The sequence below is a fragment of the Scyliorhinus canicula genome, chromosome 8 (assembly GCF_902713615.1).
Source record: "Scyliorhinus canicula chromosome 8, sScyCan1.1, whole genome shotgun sequence".
NCBI lineage: Eukaryota > Metazoa > Chordata > Chondrichthyes > Carcharhiniformes > Scyliorhinidae > Scyliorhinus > Scyliorhinus canicula.
The window spans coordinates 6,562,147-6,577,137 of NC_052153.1; the positions used below are offsets into that span (position 1 = coordinate 6,562,147).

At 43.5% G+C, this 14,991-nt stretch overlaps 1 protein-coding gene across 1 annotated transcript in view; it reads left to right on the plus strand.

Annotated features, from left to right (window-relative positions):
* The window catches only part of smc5 (structural maintenance of chromosomes 5), a 63,110-nt gene that overhangs the window by 17,638 nt on the left and 30,481 nt on the right, over window positions 1-14,991 (plus strand). The window contains exons 5-10 of the mRNA XM_038804095.1: window positions 1,028-1,162; window positions 1,252-1,392; window positions 2,615-2,776; window positions 4,410-4,481; window positions 7,112-7,367; window positions 11,452-11,606. Of these exons, the coding sequence (XP_038660023.1) occupies window positions 1,028-1,162; window positions 1,252-1,392; window positions 2,615-2,776; window positions 4,410-4,481; window positions 7,112-7,367; window positions 11,452-11,606 (921 nt within the window). The remainder of the gene's footprint in view (window positions 1-1,027; window positions 1,163-1,251; window positions 1,393-2,614; window positions 2,777-4,409; window positions 4,482-7,111; window positions 7,368-11,451; window positions 11,607-14,991) is intronic.

Sequence of the window (14,991 nt, forward strand, 5' to 3'; positions counted from 1 at the left end):
AGGGCATTGTTTGTTGATTCTACAATTTACATGTGAGAAAAGATTGCAATTGTGCATTTTGCATTCGCAAGATTTTTGATGGTCTAGGTCAGTGCATCTCAAACTATCTGATGCGGCGGACCGGCAGTTTTTTTTTTCAATGTGCCAGGGACCGGTGAGCGAAACATGCCAATCCAGGATTACTGTCTCTTTCTTTTCTGGAAACACCCCAAGTACCGGCAGACGATGGCGGTACGCGTACCACACTTTGAGAAGGACTGGTCTAGGTTACAGTGCGCATGGGAGAGAAATGCTCGATATTGTGAGTGCCTCACCGTAGAATAATCTTATTTTCTAGCTGCCCGTCAATGCTCCCCCACCTCCCCACACACTAATTGTCAACTGATTTTTAACTTTGGAAACTCTTGAATGAAACCCATATTCAAAGGGTAATTTAAAACATGGCACACCCAAAGAGCTGGTCAGTTTAGTCAAAGTTATGCTGCCAGAAGAGGGAGAATTGTAGGGGCATGGGCCAGTCGAGTGAAGAAACTATTACTGAGCTTTTAATTATATTTAAATGAGGATCCTGGAATGCCTCAACTTTCCGAATGGAGGGGTAAAGAACAGATCTAAAAAAAAGAGCCATTCAGGATTTCGGCGAGGAAGGATAAATGCAATCATTCCTACGCCGTTCTCCAAATCCTGCACTTCATCTCACTAAATTAGCGACTAAGATGATTAACAGCTGCTTAGAACCCCTTGCTAGGAAGGAGTACATCAGCTGTAGATTATCTCAAAACGGACAGGAGGATTACTTGACCACTTTTCAAGAGCGAAAAACTATTCACGTTACACAAAAATGTTGCAGAATTAGTGCCAAATATACTTTCCTTTTTATTGTTCCTCTTCAGAAATGTTAATAAATCTCTGAGCAAGCACGGTACTTTTGTATAAAATTGCCGAATGGAATAGTTTAATCTTTATGTATCTATTATCATTTCTTTTTTTTTTTCGGCGAGTTTATGACTGGTGTTTCCTTTTACAGGAGAAAGTTGGGGAGTTTGCAAAAATGTCCAAAATTGAGCTGCTGGAAGCTACTGAAAAATCAGTTGGCCCGCCAGAAATGTACAAGTTTCACAGCGATTTAAAGAATTATCGCGAAAAGGAGAAGGAACTTGAGGTATGCGGAGATGTATCTTTGTCATTGCGAGCACTGTCTGGCTCCTTCCTGGCAGCGTCCAAAATGATTTTTTTTTAATGCATTTGTAGAATACGTGTAAAGAAAAATCGGCTGCCTTGGAGAAAATGAAGCAAAGGAATGAACGCAATGAGCAGGATGTGCAGCGCTACTATGAACGACAGCGACATTTAGATAAAATAAAGATGTTGGAAAGAAAGAGGCCGTGGGTGGTAAGTTATGATGCTTAGATGACGTGAGAAAGCGTTTTACTTTGGTGCTGCAGGATTGACCAAAATTCCGAGTCATAAAACAATTGTGGAGCTGTTGGTTTACAGTGAATGTAAATTCCTTTGAAACCACACGATGGATAGAGAACATCTGAATGTGCCAACCTGTTTCTGTTGGCATCTTTTTACTGGGGTACACTGGATAACCATCTGGCAGCTGCCTCAAGCAATTACATTTTAATTTAGGTTATTAAATCCCTATCAATAGGCTGCCAATTCCACTTTACGATTCGAACAGAGCTGAGCATATGATATGTAGGTTGCACCCAGTATAAATTGCCGATCCAGCTGAGGGGGCAGCAAAGGCAAGTCCTCATTTATTTCAGATGGGGTTGAGAGGAGCTGCAGAGGACCAGGCTACGCAGAATTATCCTGAGATGCTACTTGAAGTTGCAGTAATAGGTGCCCTGACCAAAGCACCAGAGGGGAGTGGGGTTACCGAAAGAGGAAATTATTGCTTCAAAGTGATCATTTTATAAAAATTCTTGCTAGGCCAGCATTTGTTGACCATCCCTAATTGCCCTTGAGAAGGTGGTGGTGAGCTGCCTTCTTGAACCGCTGCAATCCTTGTAGTGTAGGTGCACCCACAGTGCTGTTAAGGAGTTCCAGGATTTTGACTGAGCCACAGTGAAGGAACGACAATATATTTCCAAGTCAGAATGGCGTGTGGCTTGGAGGGGGTGGGCTTTGTGGGAACACTTTTAATGACTCAAACCCCTGTAGTTCCTGGTTGGATGTTGAACTTTGAAAGAATAAAGTAAGCTCCAGTAAGATCTGTATTATCCAGATTAATCAAAAATGTTGGTCAACTGAGATAGCCATTTATCAACAGAATCCAGCACTGCACTTGTAGCATGAATTAATAGACAAATATTTATGAAATAAAGAACAGTATTCTTTTTACTTCTGATCTTCAACAGTACATTAAAACACAAAGTATGCAATAATACAGTATACAGGTATGGGATCTGGATAACTTTGTAATTGCTTCCAGTTGGTAAAGTTCTTATTAAGGGAGCATGAGAAGTTGCGGCTGTAGAGAATTCTGGACGGTTGAGTGCCAGTTTACGGTCCTTAGTTTGTAGATAATCTAGCATTTTTATCGTTATTGTTTTGAAACCTACTTGCTTTATTAAACGTCTGACTGTTGCCCTTTTTTTTGGAGGAATACGAGGTTGCTCGACAGGAGCACGAGGAAGTGAAGGGTGTCCGTGACCAGCTAAAGCAAGAACTGAAAGTACTGAAAGAAGCCCAGGCTCCCATGACCAGGAAGATTCAAGCAGTTGAAAGGCAATGTAGGGAGCAGGAAGCAAAGACAAAAGAAAAGGTTAGAAGATCGCTTGGTTCCGGAAAGAGTTTCTGATTTTAGACAGAGAGCAGCTATAAATAGCATTTCATGGAGTTGTGTGAGTGTTGTGTGCATCTGAGCTTTAACTTTGGGTATCAATTAGGATGCTTAATTATGGAGGACCGGAGCAGAATTGGTCAAACTGCTATGTTATCATTTGTTGAGAATTTGTTCTTCAAGTGTCTGGTGGTTGTTTGCCTCATTTGGGCAGCACGGTAGCATGGTGGTTAGCATAAATGCTTCACAGCTCCAGGGTCCCAGGTTCAATTCCCGGCTGGGTCACTGTCTGTGCGGAGTCTGCACGTCCTCCCTGTGTGTGCATGGGTTTCCTCCGGGTGCTCCGGTTTCCTCCCACAGTCCAAAGATGTGCGGGTTAGGTGGATTGGCCATGCTAAATTGCCCTTAGTGTCCTAAATAAATACGGTTAATTGTGGGGTGGGGGGTTACTGGTATAGGGTGGATATGTTGGCTTGAGTAGGGTGATCATTGTTCGGCACAACATCGAGGGCCGCAGGGCCTTTTCTGTGCTGTACTGTTCTATGTTTCTAGTTCACTCACCCAGCAGCACCAACCCCAATCATGACTTCTAAAAGTTTAGCAAATGATGAGCCACGGGCACGATAGATTAAATTGCCTCCTTCGGTCAACTATCACTCTACTGTTGCAGGGTTTTGTCTCCATTTCACCCTGGGAATTCTATTCAAGTGGCTATCCCTCTTAAATCCTAAATTTGGCTTTTACTAGTTGTTTAGAACGTTTGATCTTGCTAATTTCCTCTTCCCCTGCTTTCCCGGTGGTGCTGACTATTGTTTGTAATTTAGTCGCACAAACCCACCCCCACCCAAACCAGACTGTCACCTGGAGGCTGTCTCCATTTCGTTGGCAGTCTGCTTGCATGCCAGGGGTCAGTCCACTATCAGCAAAATGCCAACGGCATAGTAAAATCACCCTTAATTGGGCGCATATATTTGTCAAACTCCCCGCCAGAGGGACGTGGTCGGAAGCTGATCTATCGCAGCTCCTCGCAATTTTACCGACCCTGTACCTCCGTCTCCTCTTTCCTCACCCTCTCCTGAGGGTTGGTAAAGTTCAGCCCAGGAGTGTTGCTTGAGATCAGTCATGTCAGCAGGGAAATAATTGACAGGAATGTGGAGAAATCACAGGGGAGTGGGATTGGATAGTTTTACCAAAAAGGCGGCACAGGCACAAAGGGCAACGCAGCCTCCTACCATGCTGTATGATCCCACGAATGACTGTCTTTGTGCTGTAAACTCGAGATAATAACAGCAGTCTTGATATTATAGCACTAATTTGGAATAAGCTTGCATTGACTTTTTGTGCTTTATGCTTGCGTGAATGAAGGGAGAGAGTTCCGGGGAAGGTTTTTCTCCCACGATATGGGAAGTTGTGTAATGAAGTGTTGGAGAGATTGTCCCATACTTTCTTCACTTGCGTATGCCAGAATGATGTCCATAAAAGTCTTAAAGTAATCAGCAATGCCCGCTGTGGCATCCACCGGTCCTAATTTGATGAACATACCCTGTCCTTACACTGTAAGGTTTTTCTGTATTAACAGACTCAATGGAGTGATTGTAGTTGCCTGTTTTTGTAGGGGACAGAAATGAAGAAAATCATTCAAGAATGCAAACAAAAGCAAGATTATTTGGAACGGAAGGACAAAGAGGTTGGTATTACTGTACCTTTAAACATTTTTGCATTCTTTCTGGTCCTCGATTTGAGAAATAGTATTGCAGAAGAAATGAAAACACCTCTTCATTAGCAATGAATTGCCGATATCAAACACTTTTAAGGCCAACTATCACACAATCCGACAAATTGAAATGACTTCTCCAACCTGTGTTATCAGAATGACTTGTATGCAAAAAATTGATATTGGCAACTTGGTGGCACAGTGGTTAGCACTGCTGCCTCGCAGTGCCGGGGACCCGGGTTTGATTCCGGCCTTGGGTGACTGTGTGGAGTTTGTACGTTCTCCCCGTGTCTGCGTGGGTTTCCTCTGGGTGCTCCGGTTTCCTCCCACAGTCCAAAGATGTGCAGGTTAGATGGATTGGCCATGATAAATTGCCCCTTAGTGTCCAGGAATATGAAGATTAGGTTTTGGCTTTGGGGTGGAGTGGAATTGGGTGGAGTACTCTTTCGGAGGGTCAGTGCAGACTCGTTGGGCCGAATATCCTCCATCCTGCACTGTAGGAATTCTGTGATTCTAACACCAAACGCCTCCTCAGCCATTCTGAAAATTGTGCTTCTCTAATAAATTTAGCTGCATTTCAGACTCACCAGAGCTGTATTGGAGCTATATTAAAAAAAACCACAGGCTCCACAGCCTCGGATTAAAGTCCATTGAGTACAGAAGTTTAAGGAATGATCCAACTAAACAGTTTAAGATAGTTTAAAAAGCTGTTAGAATAATTAGAACATGGTTCACATGGTGGGCTGGAGGAATCCAGAACAAGGAGCCATGACCTTGAAATTGGAGCAAGGCCATTTTGGGATGATGTCAGGAAGCAGTTCTTAATTTAAAATGTAGAACACTTCTGCCCAAGTTAGCTGAACTTAGTCAGAATTGTTTTTAATTCTCTTATGAGATGTGGGCGTTGCTGAAAAGTCTGGCATTTATGGCCTGTCCCTAACTGCCCTTGAGAAGGTATTGGAGAGCTGCCTCCTTCATGCGTAGGTACACCCACACAGTGCTGTTAGGGAGGGAGTTCCAGGATTTTGACCCAGTGACAGTGATGGAACGGTAATACATTTCCAAGTCAGGATGATGAGTGACTTGAAGAAGAAATTTCAGATAGTGAGGTTCCTATGTGTCTGCTGCCCTTGTCCTTCCAGGGGTTAGAGGTCGCGGATTTGGAAGGTGCTGTCAAAGGAGCCTTGGTGAGTTGGTGCAGTGCATCCGGTAGATTGTATACACAGCTGTCACTGTGTGTCAGTGGTGGAAGGAGTGAATGTTTAGGTTTGTGGATGGGATGCCAATCAAACTGCTTTGACCTGGATGATGTCAAATGTGTTGTACGTTATTGAAATTACACTCACCCAGGCGAGTGGAGATTATTCCATCACACTCCTGACTTGTGGATGGTGGACAGGCTTTGATGGCCATAAGAACTAGAAACTGGAGTAGGCCATTCAGATGGTAGACGGGAGGCAAGTTATTCATCGTTTAAGTCCCAGCGTCTGACTTGTGCTTGTAGACATGGCTGATCCAGTTCAGCTTTTGGTCAATGCTAGTCCCCTAGCAGGTTGATAGTGGGCAATTCAGCATTGTTTAATTGCATTCATTGTCCAGTGGAGATGGTTGGAACTTCACTTGTTGGAGATGGTTATTGCGTGCTACTTGTGTGGCATGAATGTCATTTGGCCCTTATCAACCCGAGCTTGAATGTTGTCCGAGTCTTGCTGCACAAGTACACAGACTGCTTCAGTATCTGAGGTGTCGTGAATAGCACTGAACACTGCAATCATCAGCCAAAATCTCCACTTCTAACCTTATGATGGAAGGAGGATTATTGATGAAGCAACTGAAGAGGTTGGGACTAGGAGAATCTGAGGAACTCCTGCAGCGATGTCCTGATGCTGAGATGATTGACCTCCAACAACCATCCTCCTTTTATACAAGGCGTGAATCCGACCAGTGGAGAGTTTCTGCCAGGGCTCCTTGATGTACTTTCACCTTGCTTCTGGAATTCAGCTATTTTGTCCATACTTTGGCCAAGGCTGTAATGAGGCCATGAGCCGAATGGTCCTGGCAACCTGGCAGTAGAAATGTTGGAAGTGGTATCGAATCACTGGATTAAGAAGAGAAGATCAGGCAGGAATCCTCACTCCTGACTAACGTTGGTTAGGCATCAGTTAGAATACTATGTGCAGTTTTGAGAGTCTCAGTTAAAAACGGATATTATGACACGCGCTCTGGCTTTAGATTCACCTGGTGAGGTCAAATGCCAATGTAGGAAATAGCAATTATAAAGAAAGATTTGAGACACTGGATTATTTCTATTGGAGCAGGAAGAGCTACGGGTGAACTAAATTGAGTTTTTGTAATTGAATCCAGTAAACCTCATATGGTTCACAATAAGAACTTTGCTCCTTGAAGCTAACTTGACCGTAGCGATACAATTAATTGTTGCACATTATTTTTTATTTGACTACAATTATTACATTTCTAGTGTCCATAAATTAATGCAATATTGATGATGTGAAGCAGTTTTCAAGTTGGAGAAGATCTAATTCTGTTTTTTAAATTTGGCTATTATTTTGGTTTAATTGAGTTAAGGACTCTTTTTCTTCAAGGTCGAAGAAGTTCAGCAGCGCTTAAGAATGAAAAATGATGAGGAAATTGACCGCCAGAAAAGAATAAGCAACACCAAGAAAATGATCGAAGATTTGCAGAACGAGCTGAATGCAACCATGAATTATGACCACGTGCAACCGGAAATAGAACAAATCAGCAGTGCCCTCCGTAAAGTTCAACAAGATAAGGGAGCTGTTGACAGTGAAAAAATAGACTTGCGAAGGGAGAAGGAAAATCTGGAGAAAGAGAAGAAGAGTGAGTGCGTTCTGGAAAGATTGTAAATTCCACCGATTAAAGATGTAGGGGCAGGAGCTTCAAAATCTCATGAGCCTGGATCAAGCGATTATAATAATCTTTATTATTGTCACAAGTAGGCTTACCTTGACTCTGCAATGAAGTTACTGTGAAAATCTCCTGGTCGCCATATTCCGGCGCCTGTTCGGGTACATGAGGAAGAATTCAGGATGTCCTCTTAACCTAACAAGCACGTCTTTAGGGACCTGTGGCAGGAAACCGGAGCACCCGGAGGAAACCCACGCAGACATGGGGATAACCTGCAGACCCCACACAGCCAATGACCCAAGTGGGAATCAAACCCGGGTCCCTGGTGCTGTGAAGCAACAGTACTAACCACTGTGCTATGGTGCTGCCCCATTTAAACTGGCGTCACAATGCCTGTCACTATAGAAATCTTTCAGATTGCAGCAAAATAGATCCAGTTAAACAGGTTTTTCTAATAATAACTAGCCAGAATTTAATCAGAGAATTTAAAGGAGGCAAGGGTGGTACTTTATACAGAACGAAGAATAAAATGGTTCAAATGCCTTAAGGCCATAAGAACTAGAAACTAGAGTGGGCCATTCAGTCCTCAAAATTGTTCCGACATTCACTAGGATCATGGCTGATCTGACGTTCCTGCCTCCACTTTCTGTCCTTTCCCCATAACTATTGATTCCCTTACTGATGGATCTTTGTGTCTATTCGGAACCTGGATATCCGTTAACCCTTCTCAGGGAGGTCAAGTCTGTGCTTTTTGGCAAAGTCCACTGGAACTTTATTAGTCAGCTGTAGTGTCCACTGGTAACTTTATTTGTCAATGTAAGATTAGGTCAGATTGATTGTTTTTAGTGAATACAGTGGTTGAGTTTTAAAATACAGATCGTGGTAATTCTTCAAATCATAATTCACAATATAAAATGACTCAGTGATTTAAACAAAAGAAAGATGGCTGTAGCAAAGGCAGCAGCAAAGACATAGGTTTCAGAAAGAGAGAGAGTGTGATTCTGGAATGGATTTTTCCATCCCGGCAAGTGATTCTTAAGAATATTACTATCTTATGGTTTTCCTTCTTTACAGCTGTGATTGGCTTTAACTAATTTATAATCCACTCAATTCGGCCAATCTGTCTGTCAATTTAAGCGAGATATGTATTTAAATATATTGATACAGGGCAGCACGGTGGCGCAGTAGATTAGCCCTGCTGCCTCATTGCGCCGAGGTCCCGGGTTCGATCCCGGCTCTGGGTCACTGTTCGTGTGGAGTTTGCACATTCTCCCCATGTTTGCGTGGGTTTCGCCCCCACAACCCAAAGATGTTGTGGGGCTGGTTTAGCACACTGGGCTAAATCACTGGCTTTGAAAGCAGACCAAGGCAGGCCAGCAGCACGGTTCAATTCCCGTACCAGCCTCCCCGAACAGGCGCCAGAATGTGGCGACTAGGGGCTTTTCACAGTAACTTCAGTTTGAAGCCTACTCGTGACAATAAGCGATTTTCTTTTCATTTTTTCATTTCATGTGCAGGATAAGTGGATTGAACACGCTAAATTGCCCTTTAATTGGGAAAAAAAGAATTGGATACACTAAATTTATTTTTTAAAATTAAAATATATTGGTACAAACTTTCCCATACCATCGCCTGACAATTCGCTAGGACATATCACCCTAGACTGGTTGTTACCATAGAAACGGTACTGGGACATCAGCCCAGTTCTTTACAACGCAATGGGGTCTTTTAGCTATTTGACGCATTGACCTTCAGTCCCTAAAGTCTCAAGCAATTTGCAAAATGTTCCCAGCTATTAGGCTTTCCTCACTCTCATGGTTAATATGATTTAGTTAATTACTCAATGAGTTATCAATTAAACCTTTTACCTATATCATCCATAGCTAACTAGAAAGCCAATTTCGATCACTGATCAACAATCTATCTATCTCAGCCTTAAATATGCCCAAGGGCCCTGTCCCCACAACTCTCTGTGGCAAGGAGTTTCAAAGGTACTCAACCCTCTTAAGAAAAGAAATTCCTCTTAAATGGGTACCCATTTATTCTGAGAGTATGCCTTCTGGTCCGAGACTGTCCCACGAGGGGGAACATCCATTCCGCATTTACCCTGTCAAGCCCCTTGAGACTGCTATATGTTTCAATGAGATCACCTCTCATTCTTCTACGTTCCAATGAGTAAAGTCCCAACCTGTTTAACCTTTGCTCATAAGACAATCCCTCCACACTGGGGATCATCCTTGTGAATCTTCTTTGAACCATCTCCAATGAAATACCTTTCCTTAAATAGGGGACCAAAACTGCTCACGGTACTTCAGATGTAGTCTCGCGAATACCTTGTACAGTTGCAGCAAGACTTCCTTACTCTTGTACTCCAACCCCCTTGAAATAAGGGCCAACATTCCATGAGCCTTCCTAGAATCCCTTCAATGCACGAGGGGGCTTTTCAGCCTATTGAGTCTGCACCGCTCCTGCGAAAGAGCACCTCACCAGGCCCACTCCCAATCCTTGTAACTCCACCTAACCTGGACATCTTTGGTGACTAAGAAATTTAACATGGCCAATCCACTTAACCTGCACATCTTTGGACTATGGGAAGAAACCGGGGCACCCGGAGGAAACCCATGCAGACACAGGGCGAATGTGCAAACTCCACACAGTCACCCAGCCAGAGTCCCTCGCACTGTGAGGCAGCGCTGCTAACCACTGAGCCACCGTGCCGCCCTGATTACCTGCTGAACATGTGTGCTAACTTTCTGTATTTTGTGCACAAACACCCCAAGTCCCTTTGTCTTGAAGCTTTCTACAGTTTTTCTCCATTTAAGTAATACTCTGGTCTTTTGTTCTTCTTTCCAGAATGAACAACACATTTTCCAACATTATGCTCCATTTGCCATCTTTTTCCCCGCTTAATCAATATCTCTTTGCAAACTGTTTGTATCCCTCCCGCAACTTTTCTTTTCACCTATATTTAATGCTGTCTGCAAACGTGGCTGCAGCACATTTGCTTCCTTCCTCTAAGTCATCAATACACATTGTAAACAGTTACGGTCCCAGCATTGATCCCTGTGGATTGCCACTGGCTACAGGTCGCCAACCTGAAAAAGGACACCATGTCCCCACTCGCTGTTTCCTGCCCACTAGCCAGTTCTCTATCCATTTCAGTGTACGGGCTCCAACACCATGGGCTCATGTGACTTGACCTTTGGTGAGGTACCTTGTCTGACACCTTCTTGAAGTCCAAATACAGCACATCTACTGGTTCTCCTCTATCCACTCTGGTTGAGATTTCCTCCAAAAACTCTGATGAATCAGTCAGACACGATTTCCCTCTAATGAAGCTATGCTGACTCTGCATGATTAAATTGATTTTCCAAATGTGCTGCTATTACTTCCTTAATTGATCTAACCATTTTCCAACAATAGATGTTACGCTAATCGGCCTATAATCACCTGCTTTGTGCCACCGTCCCTTTTCGAATAGAGGTGTGACAATGGCAGTTTTCCAATCCTCCGGTTCTTCTCCAGAATCCAAGGGCTTTTGGAAAGTTGCAAACGATGCCTCCACTATCTATCTACATCTTTTAGGATCCTAGGTTGCAAACCGTCAGGGCCAAGGGACCTATCTGCTTTTAACCCCGTGAATTTGTTGAATACTACTTCTCTAGTGATGGAATTTAATTCCTCCACCATATTCTTTAGTTATAATGGAATGTTCAAAGTATCTTCCACCGTAAAGACTGATGCAAAATATCTGTTTAACTCCTCTGCCATTTCTATGTTCCCCATAACTTTCCCCAGATTCATTTTCTAACGGGCCTATGTTCACAAAAGCACATGGTCAGATTTAAATTACATGATGAAAAAGATATAATTTAGGAACCTTTTTGTTAATTTGTAATGGGACAAATATTTTGGTAGGGCTGTTTCCAATAATTCCTGCCGATTGACATTTGTATTAATGTTATACTCAGCTTATGGCATCATGTAGCAGCTATTTATGCTCACTTACAACCACTGTGGTGACCCATTGAATAATGTACCGTTATTTGAAACACAGATGTTATGGCTAATATCAAGAGACTTGAAGACATGATGCACATTAAAGAAGCGAGTCTTCGGAATAGGTTCAAAGATACATACAATGCTGTCTTGTGGTTGAGGCAGAACAGGAATCGATTCCGTGGACACATTTATGAGCCAATTATGCTTGAGGTAAGTTTCTCTTTTCAAATAGCTACGGGTGAATTGGCGATGCCATTATTTTCAGTTGGTCAGAGAAAGTGATATATACTTTAGTTGTGTTTGTGTTCCTGCTTTGTTTATGCACTGTTGTCCAGAGCGTCCATTAATAGCAGGTTAAGGGATTGCAGCAGGACACAGAGCAAAGCATCAAATTTGCATGAAAGCACAGTTTAATTCTTCCACTGTCTGTTTAAGCATTGGACTGCAGCAACCAGTTAATATTGAGGGTCTCTTGTGAGGAAGTGTAACCAAAAGAACTCGTGACTGAAACTGCCGCGATCTTTGTAAAAGCAGGGTGATCTTTGCAGCAAAATGCAATGAGTGAAGGATAGTTAGACAAGTTATAACAACATGTCTTTATAAGCATCTTTAACATTAATAAAATGTTATGAGACTCTTCAACGGAACACCGTCAAACAGAATTTGACACCAATCTAAATAGGGAGATACTGGAACAAATGACCAAAACGTGGTTAAAAAGGGTCATTTTTGTCTTCGGTCTTGGGAGTGAGGCAGGAGGGAATTCAGGAGCTTATGATCCAAACAGCTGAAGGCATTGCTGCCAATGATGGAGCAATTAAAATTGGGGATGGTTGAGGCGCTAGAATGGGAGGAGTGCAGAGATCTCTGAAGGGTTTTTGGTTGGAAAAGACTATAAAGATAAGGGAGGTTAGGATGCCTGAAGGCATTTGAAAACAAGGATGAGAATTTTAAATTGAGGCATTTTTTAACTGGGAGAAAATCTAAGTGAGGAAACACTAGGTCTCTGGGACTTGATGCAAGTTAGAATCGGGCAGTAGAATTTTGCATGATCTCAAGTTAACAGGGGATGGAAGTTGGAAGACCTGCCTGGATTGCGTTGGTGGTCTGGAGCCAACAAAGACACGGATGAGAGGTTCAAAAGCACATGACCTGAGGCAGAACCGGGCAATGTTGGAGGAGTGAGTAGGTGATCTTAATGGTGGATATGTGGTCAGAATCTCAACTCTATGTCCAGTAATAACACCAAGGTTGCAAACAGTGGTCCAGCCTCGAGCGGACGGATGAAGAAGAGTTTTAGTGGCGACTGAAGACTGTGGTTTCAGTCTTCCCAACATTTAACTGGAGTAAATTTCTCTTTATCCAGCACTGGATGTCGGATAAGCAGTGAGAGACGTTGAGCTGACTGGAATCTGGCTTTTTGTTTGGCTGATTTCACCAAGGGTGTTAAGGATAGATCCACCTGACGTATCTGTGCAGGAATGGAAAAAGGAGTCATTAATGGTGATTCACCAGTTACATTTATGTAGATATGAATGAAACCAGGTGGCTATCGCCCCACCCTGCTGGACAACAGTGGAGAGGTGTTGGAGAAGGATAGCGTGAAAAGCTGTCAAAAGCTGCAAATAGATCTCTAAGGACGATGGGGGGTAGTTTGCTTTTGTGCCCATCAAATCTGTGCTGGCTCTTTTGAAGTTAGTCTCACTCTTCCACTCTTACCCTTCCACTCTTTCCCTGCGCCCCTGCAGCGTTTTCTTCCTTCTTCCAAGAATTTATTTCATTCCGTTTTGAAAGGCTCTATTGAGTCTTTATCCTCCACTCTTGAGGCTATGCATTGCAAATCATAACAACCTCCCTTCATGCTGCTTCTGGTTCTTTTGCTGATCACTTTAAATCTGTACTGTCTGGTTTTTGACTGTCACTTAAGGTGGGAGGGGGCTGTTGTGGAGCATGAATATTGGCCTGTTCCTGTGCCTGTAATTCTTTATTTTGCTGCTTGTTTAATTATGCTGTTTAACGATTGCTGTTTTTGTTTATCATACAAGCTTTATAAAGCTCCCCCCACACTCTACTGCCTATTCCCTGCATCCTCTCCACATTAGGAGTTATTGCACTGTCACCTACTATATTTGGGGCAGCACGGTGGCATAGTGGTTAGCATTGCTGCCTACGGCGCTGAGGACCCGGGTTTGAATCCCGGCCATGGGTCACTGTCCGTGTGGAGTTTGCACATTCTCCCCGTGTCTGCGTGGGTTTCGCCCCCACAACCCAAAGATGTGCAGGATAGGTGGATTGGGCACGCTAAATTGCCCCTTAATTGGAAAAAAAATTGGGTACTCTGAAGGAGCAAGCTCATTTGCAATCCATTCAACAAAAACAAAAGGGCAGTGGATGTTGTTTGTACGGACTTCAGTAAGGCCTTTCACAAGGTCCCTCATGGTAGACTGGTACAAAAGGTGAAGTCACACATGATCAGGGGTGAGCTGGCAAGGTAGATACAGAACTGGCTTGGTCACAGAAGGCAGAGAGTAGCAATGAAAGGTTGCTTTTCTAATTGGAGGGCTGTGACTAGTGGTGTTCCGCAGGGATCAGTGCTGGGACCTATGTTGTTTGTAGTGTATATAAATGATTTGGAGGCAAATGTAACTGGTCTGATTAGTAAGTTTGCAGACGACTCAAAGGTAGGTGGAATTGCAGATAGCGATGAGGACTGTCAGAGGACACAGCAGGATTTAGATCGTTTGGAGACTTGGGCAGAGAGATGGCAGATGGAGTTTAATACGGACAAATGTGAGGTAATGCATTTTGGAAGGTCTAATGCAGGTAGGAAATATACAGTGAATGGTAGAACCCTTGAGTATTGAAAGTCAGAGAGATCTAGGTGTACAGGTCCACAGGTCACTGAAAGGGGCAACACAGGTGGAGAAGGTAGTCAAGAAGGCATACGGCATGCTTGCATTCATTGGCCGGGGCATTGAGTATAAGAATTGGCAAGTCATGTTGCAGCTGTATAGAACCTTAGTTAGGCCACACTAATTTTTGTGTTCAATTCTGGTCGCCACGCTACCAGAAGGATGTGGACGTTTTAGAGAGGGTGCAGAAGAGATTTACCAGGATGTTGCCTGGTATGGAGGGCATTAGCTATGAGGAGCAGTTGAATAAACTCTGTTTGTTCTCACTGGAACGACAGAGGTTGAGGGACGACCTGATAGAGGTCTAAAAAATTATGAGGGGCATAGACAGAATGGATAGTCAGAGGCTTTTCCCCAGGGTAGAGGGGTCAATTACTAGGGGGCATAGGTTTAAGGTGCGAGGGGCAAGGTTTAGAGGAGATGTACGAGGCAAGTTGTTTACACAGAGGGTAGTGGATGCCTGGAACTCTCTGCCGGAGGAGGTGGTGGAAGCAGGGACGATAGTGACATTTAAGGGGCATCTTGACAAATACATGAATAGGATGGGAATAGAGGGATACAGACCCTGGAAGTGTAGAAGATTTGAGTTTAGACGGGCAGCATGGTCGGCGCAGGCTTGGAGGGCCGAAGGGCCTGTTCCTGTGCTGTACTTTTCTTTGTATATTCATAATCGTAGTTGCAAA